Below are 21,000 nucleotides of genomic sequence, written 5' to 3' on the forward strand. Positions count from 1 at the left end.
CCCTCCCAGTCTTTCCATGCCCCTCCTGGTGGCTCTAGCTTTGCCCCACCGGTGGCCCACTCCTTGGTCATACTGTGCCCTGGTGTGAAATTGCTGTGTGTTTGAGTTCCTCTCCCAAGACCCCTCCTTCCCTCTCTCAGGAGGAACTGCTCTTTGTCTTCTTCTTGGCCATCAGTATCCCAGCCCACATTCTCTCTCTCAGTTCTCCTCTCATTTTTAACTGGTCTAGCACCTTTGGCCACGTTCAGACGCAGAGTGAACCAGCTACGGTGGAGAGCAGGAATCTTCCTGTGGGTAGCTTGAACTGCTCCTGCTCTTTCTGTTCTGCCTTGGTATCTATGGTCTATCTCACCATAGACAACTGAGCTGGAGCCTCGTGGCTGGTAAACAGGATTTGTTAAGTTTTGAAAAATCCCTGCACTCCCGCGATCCACATCCTCCTGTCTGCCTCTCCCAGGGAGGTTGAGGAATTTGCCAAAGATCACAGAGCTAGCAGTTGCCAGAGAACTTGAGCACTCTGGCTGCACCTCTTCTCCACACAGAATATATGGAGTGGTGTTTTAATGATTTCTTTAAAATAAATACAATATGCTGTGCTTAGAATTCATCAACTTGCTCTTCTTCACTCAATAAAGTGTTTTGGAGTTGAAGTTATTAAATTATTTCAAGTGTTCTCCCTTTCCTGGCCCCATTTAATTGCTTTATCAGATGTCACCAGGTCTTTTCGTGCCTAGGGGCATAGCAGTGCCGGCTCCTAGCAGAGGGGAAGTGAGTACACACCTGCTCTCCAGCACAGCACTGCGGCCTTCTCCAGCTCTTATCCGTCCTTCTTCACATGCTTGTGTGTCTCTCAGTTTCCTACCAAATTACATACAGGCTCCTTGACTCAAGATCTCTACAGTGGAGCCTGCCTCATCTTTCTAGTTATGTCTACACTTACCCTATTCTCCATACTTTCTACAGCCATTGCTTTCCTCCTACCATCTCCTAAATCAAAAAGAGCCTCCCTCTATCTTTACCTGCTAAAACCCTGTTCACCTGCTGCCTTCTCCTGCAGTTAAGACAGGCCTGACTTACTGGATTTGCAGCCAGGTGCTGCCCTCCCCCATCCTCCCCCCACCACGTGCCCACTGTGTGTCTCCCTCGTCCAATGAGTGTCTTCACAGTTTTCATGTCCTCATGGTCTTCCCATCCCCAGCTTGTGTCTGGCCCTCTGCCCACCCCTTGCCTTTATAGCTTTCATTGCCTGGATTAGTGCATCAGCAACAAAGTCCGTCGTTTTGATTAAAGAGAATCATACAAGAAAATTGTTATTTTAGCATTTATTATTTAGCAAGTTAGCAAGTTAGGAAAATTGTAGTTGCATTTTGAAACGTTTTCAGTAAGATCTGGCATGAACAGTGTTCTTGTTTAACTAAAAACATTTAATTTAATGAAACAACATGGCCTTTGTGATTTCTAGTTAACTGATAAGCACTCTTTCAATAGGAATTAAATGTAAAATATGTCAATAGGAGAACAAATGTAAAACACTTTGGAAATTTTTATTTAGTTGGTCTTCAATCTTGGTAGATAAGCTGCATTTTGAAGACAAAATAATTGTTAAAATATGTGTCAAAAAATAAAAATAAAATATTATGGCATCAGAACTCGAAGATAGTCTTATTCCACTCTGACATTAAACAGGCAATTTAAAAATGTAATTTCTTTTTTAGTGAAGTGATAAATTTCTTTTTCTTTCAGTCAGTTTTACTTTTAAACTCTATTATTAAGATAATTCTAAGCTTACCAACTGTTTTTAAATCACCATATAAAAAATTTCTTTCCATTTCTTTTATTTGCCTTGAAGAATTGAGATTCTTGAGTCTATTGAGATTCTTCTGTGAAATTCTGGACTGAAGAGCTCTTTGGGGGCCCCTTAATATTTTAAAACTTTACTTTTCCTCAAAGTGTCATTACTTAGGATTGAATTTAGAGGTGACCCTATGATAGCGATATGTCCTTGTGCTCTCTACGTTGGCAGCAGTATTTTATCTGTGACATCCAACTCAGAGAGCACCTGGTGATGTGTTAAATGGAAACCATGGTGAATCTTGGTACATAACTCAGGTGTACTAGGAATACTGTCTGTGCTCTGATAACTCCACAGTATGGAGTCTCCATACTATCGGGGGTGGGGGGCAGAACAATACTATCCTCAACCCTTCTGGTGTGTCCCTTTATCTTCCTGGGGTTTTGTCACAGCCTGGCCAGATCTTCCAAGTCTTCAAGAAGTAGCTCAATTCTGTCTGGAGTCCAGACCCGGTACCCGGAGATGCCTTCTGGGGCACTCTTGAGCCCCTTGCCTTGCTCCACCCTTGAAGTATGGGCATCCAACCTGAGACTGTCTGCCTTCCCTCTGGCACTGAAACAGGATTAGAACTGTTCCTCTCTGGAGGAGAGTTGTCGCCTTAGCGAGGCTGAGGGAAGCAGGGTCCAGACTTCTCCCAGGACCCTTTCTCTACCCATCTCCTTGAGCTTTATGATTCCTGGGAATCACCAACCCTCCTCCATGCCCACTTATTTCCCTAAGAGGTTTCATGTCTTTTTTCTTTTTAAATTGGAGATTAAACCCAGGGCCTTCTCACTGAGCTAGATATTATTTCTATATTTTTGGAGACAGAGTCTCAATAAATAACTAACTTGTGATCCTCCAGCCTCAGCCTCCCAGAGTGCTGGGATTACAGAATATGCCACAATGCCCAGCTGGTATCATGTTCTTTGAACACAAGAGGCATCTTGGAATTAAAACTGAAAAGTAAAATATATTTTGTAGTGATTTAGTAGGGACATTATGCCTTTAGTTGTGTACTTTATTACTGCTCATTCTTATTCAACCCACGTCTTTAGTAAGGTGCATAAACTTGGGGCTGTGTTTACTGATTAGTGATGAGCACTAGCAAATCTTAAAGGGGAAAATTATTAGATTTTTCTAAGCCATTCTCATATCTTATGACGACGTGATGGCAAAAATGCTCCTATTGAAAACATTGGTTTGGAAAGCCATGGTGGACAGAAATGGCAGGCTGGCTGAAATCATGAAAACATTTCTATTTTCATAACACTGTTCTTCTCTATGCGCTTAATAATTCTTACCAGTGCTTATTGTTTGTTACTGTGAGCATCCAGCTTCTCCGTACAGATGGCGTGGCTGAGCGCGACGTGCCTCCCTTCTGACTACCATGTCCCTGGCGTCTCTGGTGTCTCCTGTGTTTCAGCTAAATGCACAACTGCATCTGTGAGTTCAGAAAAGCAGCTCCTTTTTATTTTTAGGACCATTCTCAAAAGCTTGGCCTCTCTAAGAGAGCCTGCTGTTTCCCAAGAGCTCTGTGTGAATTGAATTTTGCTGTGTTCACTGCTTCAACTTGGAAATGTGTTGGCTCATGTTCTTGACTACAAGAAATCACTGTCCACTTAGGGCACATAAAATATCTTTTTGTTAATTTAGAGCCTGTCAAACATACCTGTGTCAATGCTTGTCTCTCATATTTGGCATGATTATGGAAAGTGCTTAGTGAAGATTGGAGTGTCTTACAGGACGACTGTGTGTCTGAGAACACGCTAATGAGTAGACAGCTTTATGGGCAGTAATGTTTCCTGCCAGCCATGGTAGCAGAAGCACAAACCCCACTGCACGAGATCCTTTGCATTCCTAAACCAGAAGAAGTGATCTGTCTTGGATGTAACTGATATAGGAGAAAGGATGGAAGAGTACTATTCACCCAGCTGTGTCAAAAATGCTGAGCATACCAGTTGTCTAGCAGTTAAGATAAGCCAAGTATTTGGCTGACCAGTACTGGTCGTCTCCATGCATTAAATAAAATGGCCTGGAATACAATTTGTCTTGGGGATAAAATGACAGGATTATAAATCTTTAACCAGACCCTTTTAAATCCAGTAAGATAGAAAGCTGAATTAGGTCAGAAGTCTCAGGCAAGAGAACAGTCTACATCTTGAGCCATTTACCTGAAATAGGAATGGTCTATGTAGGAATTGTTGTTGGATGGATGTTTTCAATTGGAAACAAAACATAAACCCTAAATGTAAATCAGTGAATTTTCTCCTAGAAGCATCAGAATAATGCATTACATTCATGCACAGGCTGCGGTATTATTGAGGCAGAAAGGCATTACTGTATTCAGTAATGTGCTTTGAAGATTTTCATTATTGCATCTCAGCAGGCTTGTTTTTCAGCAGAAAGATGAAGTAGGTGAAATCATCCTTTGCCACCCAGTACTTCCTAAAAATACAGCTCTCCTTTCCATCAGCACCATCTTGACACCACCCAGTGGGCTTCTGGCTCCCTACTGCCTGGCAGCTACTTTTTGTGGGGCAGGCAGGAGCCCCCTCTGGGCTTTCTTAGTTCTAACACTTCTGGCTCCATTAGGCCTTATGTATCCCTTCCCGGGGCGGGGGGTGCTCCTCTGCTTGGATTCTCTCTCATGTTTGCACCCCTGGGGCCAGAGTTTTCCTCTTGTTTTGTTCTGCCCTGGGTTCTGCTCTCCTCTGTTCTTCTCTCCTGGGAATCACATGTTTTCCTCCTCCCTCCTTTGACATCCACATCTGGCCAAATTAACTACTCCTGTATCACAGTTGCATGATTTAAATCTCTTAGAATTGTTGAGGGGACAACTTGGTCCGTGATAATTTTTAGCAGTCACTACACACAAAGTGTGTGCCAGACTTGCTAAGTATCACATTTCATCTTTACAGCACCCTCTTTGGTATAATTATCTCTGTTTTTCAGATGAAGAGACTGAGGCTAGCTAGGCCAAGTCAAGTCACTGTGCTGTTAATGCTACAGCTAGGACTTGCACTTGAGATTGGGTACTCTCTAACCCACTCTATGGTTCTAGTAGAGCAGTGATGGAGAGAGGGAGACAGGGGAGGAGAGGGCTAGGGTACAGGAGAGTGGAGCCTTTTTCCCACTTAGTTTCCTTTTAGCTAACTTCTCCATTGTAATAGTGACTTTCTAGAGAGCATAATGGTCTTAACTCCTTATTGCAAAGAAATTCAAGGCTGAAAGAAGAAATGGCATATTGGATGTTGGACATAACAAACCATGAAGGCAGGTCCCTGAGCTTAAAGCTTAAGTGGTCCAATCAAAAAAAGATGGAAACATTTCTAGCACAAATCAAAAAATAAAGCCATTACCACATCCTTCTTTTCATAACACATAGCTTCTTGTTCAAATTTCATCAGATGGAATAGAGACTATTTTTTCCTTAGATTAAAAGAGGAATACTGTCTCTCAGTTCTGCATTTAATTTTCTAATGAATTAACTGTGATCTCCCACTACTGTCTTGTTGCCTCGGATGTTCTTTGGCTTGTGAGATGAGCTCTGATAGAAGGACTCCCCAGAGACCCCTGGGTGGCAACATCTCCCATAGGGGAGCCTTGGCATGAGGGACCCACTTCCTCTGCCAGTGGACATACCTTTCAGCACGTGGCTTTGATGGGTATCTGGCTGTGTCCAGGCTCCAGCAGGAAAGAGAGTGCACATGCAAATTGGGCAATTTGAGGAGAGGTTCATAAAGACATTTATTTCAAAGGTGAAAGGAGGTTAGTGTGTAGGGAAACCACAGGGATAATGTAGTACCCCAGGCCTAGTAATTGCAGAGAACCAATATTAACCTTTTGTCTAAAAGCCAAGGGGAAGGATCATTTATGGGAACCTAGAGGCAGAGCCACCTGTGCAGAAGGCTGATGAACAGGGGGACAGACCTGACTAAATCTTGATACACAGCTGGGAGGGACAAAAGGGAATAAACAGCCTCACCAGCCACTCTCCCTCTGATCCTTTGCCAGTTTTCCCCTTTGACCAGATCCTTTGGAAGCCTGCTGAAATGATCCACACAGGCCAGCCTGCCTTGGCAGAGAGCAAGGGTAAATGGGGACATCTAGCAAAAGGGCTCTTAAGCATGTGACATAACCATGCCCCTAAGAGATGCTAGATTGCTGTCTCTTCATGGTGTCATTTTCCAAATCAATAGGATTAAGGCCTCAGCCACTCAGATATTAGTGAACCAAATGTCAAATGCTGCATTAACCCTCAGGGGAATTTGTACGTTGACTTCAACCAATAACAGCAATAGTGCCCTAGTTCAAAAATGAAGCAATTTTTTCAGGCATCCTTTAGCAATATATGTGAAACATCATTATTTCATGTATCAACATTTTTTTAAAATGGCAATTCAAGAAAAAAGGACTGAAAACTATGAAGTTTAGAATGTCATTGGGTCCTGGACTTTGAAGAGAGCATCCCATTTATTTTCCCTCTCAGACTGAGTCCTTCCTAAAATGTCTACAGGAATTGTCTGCAGGAGGACTCTCCATTGGTCCATTGTCTTTGCCATAAGGTCAAGTTGTTAGAAAGGACTTCCTTGTACTGGTAGAAATCAACTCACTGTTCCTTTATGCAGTTGTTATAATTTTTCCCTCAAGAGCTGCACAGCTTAAATTTCATCACCTTTCAAGTATGTGAAGACAGCTGTCATTTCCCCCGATACTTTCTTATTTCCAAGTGGAATATTACCAGTTTCTACAACCTGTACTTATATGATGCAATTAAATCCAACTGTTGTTTCCTGAGGTCTGAGCTATAGGCAAGATACTTGGTCCAGGTTCCAAGAGGGTGTACATATGAAATGTACAGTCTATGGGGGAGAGAACAATAAACATCACAGTACAAGCAGATTGGAATATGTTGAGTAGAAGTTTAACTCACATACTTCAAAGTTTTCATTCAGGCCATGTGTAAAAATATTAAACAGGAGAGGAACACAGAAAGGGCTGTATAGCATGCACTAAAGAGCCTTCTCCAGATGGAGACAATCAGTTCACTCATGTTGATAGGTAGTGTCATTCAGCTTGCTCATAGCTCTGTTCAACCCTTGCACCATCAGGACACCATGAGGACCTTTGTCATGCTTTGCTGAAACAAACGTTCATAATGTCTATTCTAGCAGTTGCCAGTCAGGGGCCACACACCCACATGGTGAAGTTATGTTGGAAACCCAAAAAATTTTTTCTGTTCATCAGAACAGAGTAAATGGTTTAAGGTAAATTTGAGCAACAGAAGTAAATGTATCTAATGTTAGTGAAGCTAAATGGTGGAGCATTGGAAATTCTTTTTATTATTCTCTACAGTGTGTTTGAAATACTTTTATAAAAGGAAGAAATAAACACTTTCTGGTCCATTGTAATACCAATGGCCATAGCCATGTCATGGGGCTCAGGGACAAGGGGCTGGGGACACTGGTGTCTCATTAGTATACTCTTGTTATACCTGTTTAGTTTCATTTTGTAAAATGGGCTCTTTGATAGAATTAAAGAAAAATAAACAACCATCTCTTGGTAAGGTCATTTAGGGACTTCTGGGTCCTCAATTGCCACTTGTGGGCTGTGTACTGCAGGAGTGTCCCTGGGTGAAGGAGTATCTGCCACCAACACTAGAGATCATATTCCTAGCACCTGTGACTCCTGGTCTTTATTATTATTATTATTATTTGTTGTTTGTTTTTTGGTACCAGGGATCGAACTCGGGACCTTGCGCTTGTGAGGCAGGTGGCGGAACCACTGAGCTAAATCCCCGGCCCCTGGTCTTTAATATTAAAGCTGAGGAAGGCACCTTCTCTCCATCCTTTATGTCTTTCTCCTTTGGGGTGCCTCCCCCACCTTCTAGTATCTCCCTGTATAGATGGATATTGGATTGAGTATGGCATATTCCTCCTGTGTGGAAGTTATCCTGAACTGATTCTCAGTTTCTGTGTTAGTACAATGGCAATAATGATACCTGGGTCTTAGGATTTGTAATAGCTTCTTAGAGCTGCCGTAATAATTGCCACAAAATAAATGGCTTAATGCAGCAGTCACAATTCTGGAGGTCAGGCTGAAGTCAGGGCGATGGCTGAGCCGTGCTCCCTCTGTAGATCTTAAGGAAAAATCCTTCCTGGTCTCTTCCAGCTTCCGGTGATTGCTGGCACTCCTTGGCCCATGACAGCATGACTTTGGTCTCTGCCTCTGTTTCTCATGTTTGTCTCTTTGCTCTAACTCTGTTTGAAAAAAAATAAGAATACCAGTCTACAGATATAGGGCTATCTTAATCCATGAAGTTTTCATCCTAATGTGACTAATTACATCAATGAAGACCCTATTTCCAAATGAAGTCACGCTTTAAGGTTCCAGGTGCACATTTGGGATATGCTATTTGACCCACAAAAATAAATCCCTGGATTATTTTGGAGCTTCTGCAGTACATTTTATGTGAAACACACATTGGGTGCAGTTTGTAGTAGGTACTCAGTAAAAGTTTGTTCTCACTCCCAAGCACAAAAGTTTGAGGAAATGTGGTGGGGTCTTTACTATGCATTCTCCCATGGTTTGGCCTTCACTACAGTTTCCAGTATATTACTATTCCCTTCTATCAAACAACAGGGCCAGTCACTTACCTGTAAGGCATCGAGCAATGCAGAGAAGAGTGAAGTGTTCTTTTTATTCCTGTTCTGATGTTCAGAGTATGGACACAGCAGTGGCAAACTTCTTCAGAATGTGCCTTAAAACCAGGAAACAGAGTGAAGTTGGGTCCTCACCCTGTGCTTCTGCTCCAGCCCCTTTGAGTTGTGTGCTGTCTTCTCATCCTTTCAGCCTGGGGCCTGTGCTTCCCATCCCACTCCCACAGAGAAGACACCTGCGGTGGCCTCCTCTTCTCAATACCAGGTGCCAGGAGGCAGAGAGGTGAGTTATGGTCACAACTCCTCAGGCTTTGGATGAAAGAAAGTGGAATTCCCCTGCATGAGCGGGAAACATTTCATCAAAATTCTTAGTTGCATAAAACTAAGGCAACATAAATGTGGAGCCTTAGAAAGCTATTTTTCCCTTTCCCCAAAAATATATTTTAAATGACATCTTTATAAACTTGGAATGTGTGGTGTGCACAGAAATCCAAAAAAGGTAAATAAAGGAGAGATTCCAGTTACTCCTTTAGTCCAAATATTGCATCTCAGGGAATTTACTTTCATCAGAAGGTGGAATAAAGCCTGCTGCTATTAAGAGGCACTTGTTGTATGCCGGCAGGCATGAAAGGTGCCAAATTGGCGGCCACTGTGAGACAAATGGACATAGCTGTCATTACTGGCAGGCCCTGTAAGAGGTCACCACCCCTTCGTAGCACAGGGAGTTACACAGCTGGTGCCAGCATGCTCTAGCAGTTGGGGGGAATCTATGGGTAGATGTGGCTGAAAAGACTGAATTAACAAACACTCTTGCATGTATGAAGCTTGCTCTTTGTCTACTGATGATACTACTATATGTATATTAATTTAGTCAACCAGCCATTTATCAGCCTCTCACTATATGCTAGACACTAAGGCTATAGAAATAAAAGCCAGTTCCTCGGTCTAAGGGCCTCCTAGTTAAGTGGGAGAAATGCACACACGAACATTCACTCACTGAACAACTAATTGAACATGGACCGTGTCTCAGACCTGAGGTGCATGAGTGTGTTGAGCAAGACAGGTGCTCCCAGTCTTATAAGAACTTCAGGGGAAACAGACCCTAAATTACTCCATAGCCATAGAGTTGTGTCTATAAGAGATGCTGTACAGTAAAGGCTGTGAAAATGTAATGGCTATGTTGTTTCCCAATGATGGTGCTCTGTGACAAGAGCCACCGTGGGAATGCAGGGAATGCATGGAGGGGGGAGCATGCTGGGGTGGGCAAAGGGGACTTTATTTGGGTGAGGTGGGTTTGGGAGGGCTTTCTAGCAGAAACAGCATTAGATCTTGGAAGCTGGGTAGGAAGGAACCAGGTGGATAAAAAGGATGAGCATCTAGGTTTCCAGCTTTCTGCTGGGTGGATGGATAATGATGCTGCCCAGAAAAAAGGAAGGCAGGAGAAAGTAGGTTTAGGGAGAGTGACAGTGAGCTTTGTTATGGTCACTCTGAGTGTGCGATACTTGAGGATGGCTAAGTTAAGGCACCCAGAAGGGAGAGCCATATTGGACTGGAGCACAGCTTGAAGATGACCAGCAGCCCTTAAAGTACAGGTAGTTATCCTGTGTTGGTTGGGGTTCACTGGAGAACCAGAACTAATATTATGAGCTTAATGATGAGAAATTGGCCTATTTGAATGTGAGGCTGAGTAAGCAAGGTCATGTCCACAGGACCGGCAGCCAGGAAGGAAGGTGTTGGGATACAGGAGCCCTGGGCATGAGGCAGGCAGGAAGGGACCAGAGGAGAGTAGCTGTTAACTGTGGAGTCTTACTGGCCAGAAAGAGCCCACTTCCTTTCAAGGGCTCATTTGGTTAGGGTAGGATCATCCCAGGAGGATGATGTCTCTGGCTTCAAGTCAGCCAGTTAGGGGCTTTAATAACATCTGCAAAACCCCAGCACATCAGCACCTAGATTAATGTTTGATTGAATACCTGGGGGAAAGTCTTTGTATGCTACAGGGGGCTCTGCCCTCCTCTCCATCCTCAGAGTTTAGCCTAGTCAAGCTGACGTTAAAAAAATTCTCATCTTTATTTTTTCAGCAAAGACTGGTTATATAATTGATCTTGATTTAGATAGCTGGTGGATGGTGCCCTGGCATTCATTCAATCCCAGGACTGTCCACCATGCTGCTTCTAGAAGTCTTCCCTTTTTCAGAGGGTCTCAGTGAGACCAGTGTTCATAAGGGTAACACTGTGTGTCATCTGGCTGACAATTAGGTGCAGAGGTCTTGCTTAGTCTGATGGAAGAGCCCATGGTGGGTGCCATGGCCCAGAGAGCATACAGTAGCACACAAGCAGGGTGAAATACAAGTTGTGTGACTGAAGTGCTTTACAGCATGTAGCTGTTTTATTGGCTTGAGCTTTGTTAAAGTAGACTTGATTTATCAAGATTATTGCCTTGCAAAATCTAGATGGGATGTATTTCTGCTAGGGTTTATAGATTGTGAGTTAGTTGCTAGTCTTTTGAATCAAATTGCAGATGGTATTTGAATCCCTATATTCATATTTTCTTTTTCTTTTTTTCCACTTTAGAGGTCTTCTTTAACCTCAGGGTATAAGCTTTGGAGGAGACTTGTGAGTGTCTTTTTTTTAATGTAATAAAGTTACTTGCTAAAAAAAAGTTACTTGCTTTTCTTGACTGTTAGAAAATGTTCTCTAACAGGTTGTAACTAGAACTTTTATATTGCTTACTGATTGATTGTCATACTGCTTTAAATTTAGAATATACATTGTTTGAGCTAGTATGTAAAAATATCTATACTTGTTACAGACCAGGATGAACAAAATCTTTGTAGCATGGACTGCTAAATAAGTGTAATTTGCCTACTTCTTGAAAATCATTACCCTTTGGCTTTGACTCTTGTTTGCTTCATGATTTCCATGTTTTCATTTTCTGACTCCCTTGTTCAGTCCCAATGACCTACCTTTCATTCAAGGCTTGCTTTGGCATTTTCTCTTCCAAATGTTTTGGTGGTTCCTTTTGAGACTATCCTTTTCACTGACCCTTTCTTAAAAATGTATCGATCCTTACTGCTTTCTTGGCTCCAAAAAGGACTTTTAACCCTGAAGTTGAATATTGCATGGCACTTCAAAAGGGACTCCAGAAAGTTGAATAATGCGTGGCACTGAGGGGAAAAGGTGATGTGTATAAGACGTGCAGCTCTTTGGTATATCAGAAAGTTGGGCTTTTGAAAATAAGTTGGTTGGAAAATTGGTAAATTATAGTTCCACTTGCAGAAGATTCATATTTATATTTGATTTTACCTTTCTCCAAAACAGTTTTGATGAATGACCAATTTTTTTAGAGAGAGATGAGAAACAGCTGTTGAACAGACTGCTTGAGAAATTAAGATCTTGCTCATGCCTTCTTTTTTTTCTCTTAGAATCATGAAACCTTAATAGGAGCCTGGTCCAGGGAATACTAAATGGTGATCAGTTATCAGGGATATGTATTATAAATGCCATCTGTCCCAGGCTTCACATATATTTAATGGCATTTTTGCAGAAGTACTCTATTTGTCATAAAGCCTGTCACTTGTGATCTATGTGGAAGTCTATATTAATTGAGAGCCAGTGTACTAAGTTTGAATCACACGAGGCTTCCTAGCATTTGCCAGGTCAGGACCTGCTTGGGCTCTGTGTATGGATGTATTTATTTAAGACACAATTATTACTATTTTCCATCTAAAGCTTGTTAGCCAGACCATATGCAAAGTGGCACAAGTCACTGTACAAATCACGTTGCAGCCCTGTCCTTTGGTGATTTTCCTATAGACAGCATCAAAATTGTGTTCTGTTTAATTACTTTTCTTCTGCCAACTAAATATATAAATAGCAAGAAGACCTTAGTGGTATGGCAGTTTCCCAGGGGAAAAGGCCCTCTGTATTTCATGCCATTACTTTTCTGTTTTCCCCCTTCTTTTCATTCTGTCATTCCACTATGTAAACTAAGTCTAAAATCCTGTAGAATTTTTATTTGTATATTTTGTCAACTTGTATTATCGTAATATATGTACTTAGCTTCTCTCCCAGTCCACGAGTCTAAAATCTGGTCTGATTTATTTTAGTTTCTTCCAAACTCTTCAATATTTTTTGAGTGAATGAGTGCACAAATGAAAATGTTGCTGTGTTTGAGGAGAAATTCATCAATTCCTTGTGATGGGAGAACTGGAAGGGGCATATCCTTGCTGCCACCTTCCCTTCTTGGTGTTCAGAGGTCCAAGCAGAGGTGCAGAGACATTTGTGTATTTTTTACTTCCCCTCTACCTGAGTGTGATGCTTCAGAAGGGACATACATGGAATATGAGAGGAAAAGGGCCTCTACCTTGTTGTTCTGACCACTGGGGCAACCAGGAGGATGGAGCAACCCTCATACCTACCCTTCCCTTTGGGAAGGACAGTGATTCATAGACCTCGTTTACAAGTGAGGAGGGGTAATAGGCAGAAAACTAAGCTAGCTGCCTTTTTGTCTTGGCAGAAATAATTAGTCAAAGTTTGTCCTACAGTTTGCAGCCCCAGATGCCCCACCTTCTGCCTGGGCAGTTTTGGAGGAGAGTTCAGAGGACTAAACCCATCAAACTAAAGCAAAAGCTTAAAGGTAGCAGCAGCATTAGATTTTTTTGCCTCTTTCTGTAGGTCAGATTTAACAGAGAGGTGCTGTTTGCCATACAATCGAACAAGACTGACCTGGTACTAAAATTTAGATTTACCAAGTGTATGGAACATGTGATCAATGAGAGGTAGAATTTATCTGACTGCGGTCTTGATCACCTGTCAACTTTTATCTACCCTTGGCTTCTCAGGTGAGAAGGGAGTAGCTTTTTCTACTTCTTTTCTAAGTGCTGTAGTAGCACACATCTATATAAATTTCATTTCTTCCTCTACCGAAAAAAGAAAGATATATCAGCCAGGTTTCCACCAGAGAAATAGAACAGTAGGAGATTAAGTGTACACACACGCACACACACACACACACACACACACACACACACACCCTTGAGGGGACATGTAAGAAATTGGCTTATATTATTTTAGGGACTGACTAGGTCCTAGCAGTCTTCACTCCACAGGTATAATTTCTTCTAACTTAGAGAAACTTCAGCTCCCCTCTTAAGAACTTTCAGCTGTTTGGATAAGACCCACCCAGATTACTAAGGAGTTTGCCTTTACTTAAAATCAACTGGTTGCAGGTTTCATCGACCATGTCTATAAAATACTTTCACAGCAACACCTATATTCGTGTTTGATTGAACATCTTGTCCATAACCTAGCCAAATTGGCACATAAAACTGACCATCACAGAAGGGTTTTTCTACATTGGGCTTCTAGCATACATGTGGATTCTGAACATGGAACTTTCTGCATTACTCCAATGATTCTTTGGTCACTAGTTTAGTCCTTGCACAGACATTTGACATAACTCTGTCTCCTGTCTTTATAAGTGGCCATAAAAAGGCAAAGTATCAATGGACAGTCATAAAAGCACCCTCACAGGTGGAAAATAGCTCACAGTATGTGCCCTACAGATGTGGTTTTATTTCTAACTGTTAGCTAATTCATTCTTGGTGAAGACCCATTGTAACATTAGTGCTGAGTTGCAGGTGAGGCACAAGTATGGAGAAAGGGCTTCCCCGTTGTACAGGATACTGTGGGGCTTGCCTTGGGAAATCCATCTGCAGTTCCAGCCTATTTAGCTGGAAGCCTTGCTTCTCACTTTTCTGATCATTTGCATGATTTTTTCAGGACTCATTAAAATGTACAATTGAAGACAATATTTTCATTGAACTTAGTTTTGACCCTTTAAAACTAAGGGGTGAAAGGGTGCTACCTACTCAAATGTTTTGACAATTAGTGGACTGGTCACTGTATCCCTCCTGGTTTCCTTCAGTCCGGATTGGACCCCCTCTCTCATTCCCTTCAATATTCCTGTGACAGGCAATCATTCTCAATCATTTCTGTTGAAATTTTATGATCCTTCTTGCATTACTCTTGGAGTACAGAGGTTGGAAATATATGCTCAGTGTTCCACTTTTGAAACATCATTTGAAGAGAAGGTAAGGGCATGGTCTATCTCATCCTCAGATCGTTTTTTTGAATATTCTATTTTTTTTTTTTTTTTGGTACAGGGGATCGAACTCGGGACCTTGCACTTCGAGGCAGGTGGTGGCACCACTGAGCTAAATCCTCAGCCCCTCTCAAATCGTTTTCTTTGCTAGCTCCCTCTCCAGAGCTGGTGGGCCTTCCATGCGGTCCTAAGCCTTTTCTAGCTACAGGCTCTGACTGGTGTTTTCATTGAGCTTTTTGGTTCAAGAAGCCATCTCAGAGCTGACCAGAACATTCTTCCCTCTAGTCTCCATCTCTTCTGTGGCATTCACAGATGACAAATCTCTAGTTTATTGCTCCATTTGCATGTCTGATGGATCCTCAGACTTCAGAGATTCAAAAGAGAACTTTTCATTCCACACTCTTGCCCATCAATTTCTCTTCCTCTCATAGAATTATTGGCTTCAACCTAATATCTCATTGTTATTTATAGTTCTGCCCTCCAGATCTAATGGTTAACCATGTCCTATGGTTTTTACCTCCCCAGATAGATCCTAAGTTCTTCTATCTCCATTGCATCAACCTTATTCGAGAAATCCATCATCTCCATAGACTGATGCATTAGCCTTCTACCCCAGCTTTGCTGTTTCTCCTGTTGCCTGACTGCAGCCTTTCCTGGCTCTAGAAAATGCCAATTCAGTACAAGGAATTCAGGCTACATCCCTTCCCTGTTTGGTTCCCTTGGATGCTTCCTGGTGTAGTGAGTTGAAAGTGCAAACTCTTCCCATGGTCTGCCTCTTCCTGATGCCTTCTCAGACCCTGGCTTGTTCTTATCATCCCAGGACTCCCTGCACACAGCCACTCGGACTTTGTCTTGCATGGATCAAGCCTGTTACTAGCCTGAGCTTTTGCACTGGTCAGTCTTCTTCCCTGAAATATTCTCCTCAGAGACCTCACATGACTGGTTACCTCCCTTCCTACCAGTCCCAAAGAAGACTTCTATGTCCATGCTGTCTATGCGCATCCAGTCTCCCAATTCCCCTCCCAATTCTTTCACTGTTTGCTGGTTTTCTTTATTTAGTTGTTTAGTTATTTACTATTTATCATCATTTACTAGTATGTACTGTTGTAAAAGCTAAATCGTTATCCCTTCCCTCCCTCCCTCCGTCCCTCCCTCCCCTTTTTCCTTCCTTCCTTCCTTCTTTCCTTCCCTCTATCTGTTCCTTCCTTCTTTCTCATACCACAGGATAGTAACAGACACAGAGGTAGTTGCTTAATAAGAGCATAGTCAGACAGTTATTATTTTATTCTGCATTTGGTCTATAGCAGTGAACTAGGCTGGCAGCTTTAGCAGGTGATATGGACTAAATTGCGCATGCCCCATTAATATGTTGAAAATCTAACCCTTAATGTGATTGTATTTGGAGATAGTGCCTTCTCAGAACTAATTAATGTTAAATGAGGTCACAAGAGTAGGATCTTTATCCAACAGAATCAGTGCCCTTCTAGGAAGAGGAGGAGAGACCAGAGCTTGTGCTCTTTCTCTGAGAAGAGGCCATGTTAGCACATAGGGAGAAAGTGGCCATCTACAAGCCAGGAAAACCAAAAAGGCCAGCACCTTGATCTTAGAGTTTACAGCTTCCAGAACTGTGAGAAATCAACGTCTGTTGTTGAAGCTGCCCTGTCTAATGTCTATTGTTAGGGCCACCTGAGCAGATTAAGACAAAGTTTGTCTACTGGGACTGTCATGTTGCTTTTACAGGTCTTAATGCATGTTTGGATCTTATCATCTTCTACATATACTTAGGATAGACTTCTCCTAATTGTGCTAACATTTTTCCCTTATTATTTCTTATCTAGAAGTTGTCTCCCTTATTGCCTAATTTTTGAGATTTTTTGTTAGTCTGCAGTTTTACTACTCAGGGGACATTAGTATTATCTGATGAATTAGAAAATTTATAAATATATTAAAATATCTTAAAAGTAACATTAAATTATAATGAAAGAAGACTACTCCTTCTTCCAGGTACTAGGGATCTGTCTGTATTATTTTCATTTAGAGAAAAGGCTCATTTATTTTTATTCCTGTTAGTTTTTAATCTGAAGGTTGGTTCCTTATTTATAACAAGATCATATCTTATTGATTGTAGCATCTCTTAGCATGTAGGGCAGTAAACAGCATCTGTTCTGAACATAATTATCAACTCAAAAAATTTACTGAATGAATAATGAAAATTTATTAAACCAATGCTAATTTGTTCTTAGTCATTGGTGTAAAACCTTGTTTAAAGTCTTTAGAAAGATTAAACACATCATATACTTTAGAATAATCAGTGGTTTTTTTTTTTTTTTTAGTGTACGTTTTATTTTGATCATTTCTTCTTGCTGGTTAAAATGAATGCCCAGAGCTAAACTTAGAGGATTACTTTTTCTTCCTGAATTGGTTTCTTTAACTTTATCTTAATGGGGTTTGGGGGCATATATTCCACAGTATTACTAATAGTGATTACATATTACATTCACTCTGACATTTCATGTATTCTCAATTTCCCAGAAATATCAGAAGAGAAGAAAAATGTAGGTGAAGAATTTGGAATAATGGCATCTTTATAACTTAGGAGTCTTGGAAAACTCAAACATCAATATTTAGGGCTTGGATGAAAATGCAAATTTAGAGATTACTTAAATGTTTTTTATATATCAACCTTTTGAAACCAATGTTGGGAATGATCAAAAATCAGTTGCAATTAAAAAAATGTCTGAAAAACAAAGGGTTGGGTGGTGGGACAATTGGGACAAAGTAGAACAGAATTGTGGGGAAGATTCCAGGGATAATATGTACTTGATACTTTAAGTAATGTTTTCCCAAACTTTGCAAAAATTCCCCTTGTCCTTTTGCTTCTAGATGCAACTCATTGTCATTACCTTGATATCCATACTTTTCACTTAACTATATTTTTTTGTTTTATTTTGGTCCATTCTCACTCTACCCTTTCTACAAAATTAGTCTGGGCTCTGAAGTCAGCCTGCCTGGGTTCATATTCCAGTTTCTCCCTTTAATTTTGCTAGCAAATTACTGAATTTCTTTCTTTATGCCTCAATGAAGTGAAGACAGATCTGTAAAGCGGGGCAAATAGTTTGTGTGTGTGTGTGTGTGTGTGTGTGTGTTTGTGTGGGCCAAATGGTTTGAAGCCTTGTCATGGCCATCAGTTGAGTTCACGTGTGTAGAAGACTGGCGTACAAGTAGACCTTAAGAATCAGTGGTTGTTTCTATCACCATCCTCTTCCCCATCATCTTGATTTCTGTGAGGGAGCCTAGCATGTCATTAATTTAGTAATTGAATAATTTTTTTCAGGTGATGCTTGGCAATGTAAAAGAATTTTAAAATGGAAAACCTTAGAAGCCAGACAATTTGTTGGGTACAAAATGAAGCTTGTTATAGCTATATGAAGAAGTTGGACAAGAAAGAAGGTCTGGGAAAAGGGAGAGTTGAGAGTAAAGTGTGGACTGAATATGAGGTTTATAGTAGGGCTGTATAGCAGCTGCTGCTGTTGCTTCACATGGGGTTACCTCTGATTTTAGCTACTCCAGGTGGGGCTCCTGAGGCTGGAAGTCCCAAGGGAACTCACAGTGCCTTATTTTAACCTCCAGGAAGCCTTTTTCCATTTTCTGTCTCAGGACCTTCTCAGATACCACTTTGCCAGCAGGCAAGTGCAGCCTGCCAGTGTGGGGGAGCTTGGTGCCCCAGACAGCCTTCCACTGGTGACTCCAGCCCTGCAGCTGTTATTGGGAGGCATTCTCTTCTCCTTTGACTGGTCTCACCAGCAAACAGTCCTAATTGTCTATGATATTTATCCCTGTCTTCCCCTCCCCCATATTGGGTTTTGCTCTGACTTTGTCTCACACCCCTACACCCCGACCCCACTCATGCTTTCCCCTATATTTTCTCACTGTGTATGTAAGTCCTTGGCCTTATTTTAGGGTCTGCTTTGAGAAGAATTAAACAAAAAGAAAATGAAAGAAAGAGTACAGAAACTTGATAGGTCAGCGTTCACTCTGAATGTCTGCTGTTCTGTCTGGTACATAGCTTGCTGCTAAAATAATTTAGAAATATTGTGTTATCTTAAAGCTTTCTGGAGGACAGGGACTATTTTTGGTGGTGGTGGTCCTGGGGATTGAACTCAGCACCTTCACACTGAGCTACATCACCAGGCTCCCTACCCCTTTTAATTTATTTTTAAAATTCTGAGTCCCAGGCTGGACTCAAACTGGTGATCCTCCTACATCAGCGTCCTAGAGTGCTGGGATTACAGGCATGTGCCACCCTACAAAATGCAGTATTTTACATTCTGGGTCCCCCAATTTCTGCCATTCAGAAGTAAGTATATTTGTTGATGGATTGGTTTTCTAGTTGAATTCCACAGTTCCTCTTAGGCCTGTCATTCAGAGTATTATGGTTTTACCAATGAGGAGTCCATGGCAAATGAAAAATGAGTTCTGGTAGTTGGGAGATTTTAGTTTTTAAGAACAGTGGTTCTGGTGCTCTTCGTGAAGAACTGCTGTGGCTTCTGCAAGTAATTATCTCCCTGGAGACTGTCACCTTAGTGGGCTGTCCCTTATCTTGATGTCCCTTCATGTAATAGTGATGTTTCTTGACTTTCTGGCTTCAGCCTTTCTTATGAGAAAGAAATCAATTCTTTGGGGAAAGATATCACTATAAGACATTTGTCTACAGAGCATGAAAGCAAATTTTCCAAATTATTAATTAAACAAATCAGTAAAAGTAGCCAAAACAAAGTAAAACCAATCAGTATTTTGAAACATTTAGTGCTTCTAAAATGTCAATTTATCTATTTTGGCCTTAACTCATATTCCTTCATAAGGTCATCTATCAGAAGAGCTGTGGTCTGGCATGTTGTCCAGACTTCCACCTGATAGAGGATTATGCTGACATTGATATGATTAAGACAAGAAATATCCATTCAAATCAATAATGGAACCATCTGTAACCAGGCCCGTGAGGTAGTGAAAACAGATACTGTTTCACTGATTTGACCCACACTAAGTGGGTAGTATGGCACCCGGCCCATGGTGGTTATTCAGTAAACATCGAATCTGATGATGGATAGATGACAGCCACAAAAACAGCTACAGTGCTTTCAACTTGTACTTGTCTCTTGTGATACAGGCAAAGGAAGCTCTCTGCATTGTTCAGATGTGACTCCTGTATATATATATAGTTATAGATATAGATATAAATATAGATAGTAGGAGCCATCATCATCCTATCTGTGTGCTCAGTCCATGTAAAGAAATTCAAAGCAGGTCTTACTTGATTGCTGTAGTAATGTGAATTCAACTCGGGACAACAAAGTGGGACTGTTGATAATAGTTTTCTAGCCCTTGTTAGATCCATATTTTTGCCATAATTGTTACTATGTAAATAAATATCAACTTAACAAAAAACTAATAGAACTCTTCCTTAACACAGTGAGTGTTCAGCCACAAATAGCTCACCATAAGCTTGCAGGAGACATGACTATGTGCCTCATATCTTAACACATGCAAGATATGGGCCACTGACAGAGGAGGCCACACCTGTGTCATATGTTACTGCTGACATTTCTTCCAAAACATAATGGCTGGTTGTTCTGGAAGCAGGGAAAGTTGGAGTGGATACAGAACAACTTTGAACATATACTCAGAGGCTGTCTTTCAGTGTTTCCCCTCCATTATTTAGAAGGAAGTAAAGGGATTGCTGCAGTACTGATGTGATCAGTCTAGTCAGGAAAATAACATATCCAAGTTTGTTCCAGCCCCTGCATGACATTTTTTTTTCTAGACAAGTAGCTGCCAAAAGTCAGTGAGGCATCAATTTGATGAAATATCCCTAGCAAATTGCCATTTCTAATTATTCAGTATATTTACCTCTGCAGTTACATCTTTCATCACTCAGACTGGCTGTACTTCAAGGGGAGATGTCTGCTCTTAGGGAGAAAGTGATGAGAATGTTATAACTTGAAGTTTCCAGCAGGCCTTGAATTTATCTTTGTCATGTTTGTCCTCAAGTTTGGAAAGCCAAATGCAAATCTTTTTTTTTTTTTCAGTCATCCCCAACTCTTCTGTTTTTAGCCAGTCCTTTCTTACAAACATAATGAGTTCTCTGTGACTATTTAAACTTTTGTTTATCTTTTCCTGACCCTAGGTTTTCTTAATGCATTTCTCCAGACACATGCTTTTTCATGGCTCTTATTACTTTCCTATATGTTTGCCTCTCCACCTTGAGGCTAGGGACTGTCTCATCCTTTTGTGGTGTTGGTGAGATATCGGTGCTTTTCACAAATCAAATAATCAAGACCTGTTACTTTGATAAAATGTTATTGAGCAAGTATTAAAATATTAGTTATTTTTATTAAGTGTGGATCC

At 41.2% G+C, this 21,000-nt stretch overlaps 1 protein-coding gene across 9 annotated transcripts in view; it reads left to right on the forward strand.

Moving 5' to 3' along the window:
• The window catches only part of Fras1 (Fraser extracellular matrix complex subunit 1), a 444,408-nt gene that overhangs the window by 100,755 nt on the left and 322,653 nt on the right, over nt 1-21,000 (forward strand). For 7 of the 9 annotated variants that reach the window (XR_015452892.1, XM_087215885.1, XM_087215884.1 and 4 more), the window contains one exon: nt 8,687-8,776. The exons of the other annotated variants lie outside the window; for them this stretch is intronic. Coding sequence is in view for 6 of the 7 variants with exons in the window: in XM_087215885.1 (XP_087072011.1) it covers nt 8,687-8,776 (90 nt within the window). In the remaining variant the exon portion in view is untranslated. The remainder of the gene's footprint in view (nt 1-8,686; nt 8,777-21,000) is intronic. 9 annotated transcript variants of the gene reach the window in all.

Source organism: Heterocephalus glaber, unplaced genomic scaffold (assembly GCF_053883595.1).
Source record: "Heterocephalus glaber isolate CG9 unplaced genomic scaffold, H.glaber_assembly_v1.0 deba00001454, whole genome shotgun sequence".
Lineage (NCBI taxonomy): Eukaryota > Metazoa > Chordata > Mammalia > Rodentia > Bathyergidae > Heterocephalus > Heterocephalus glaber.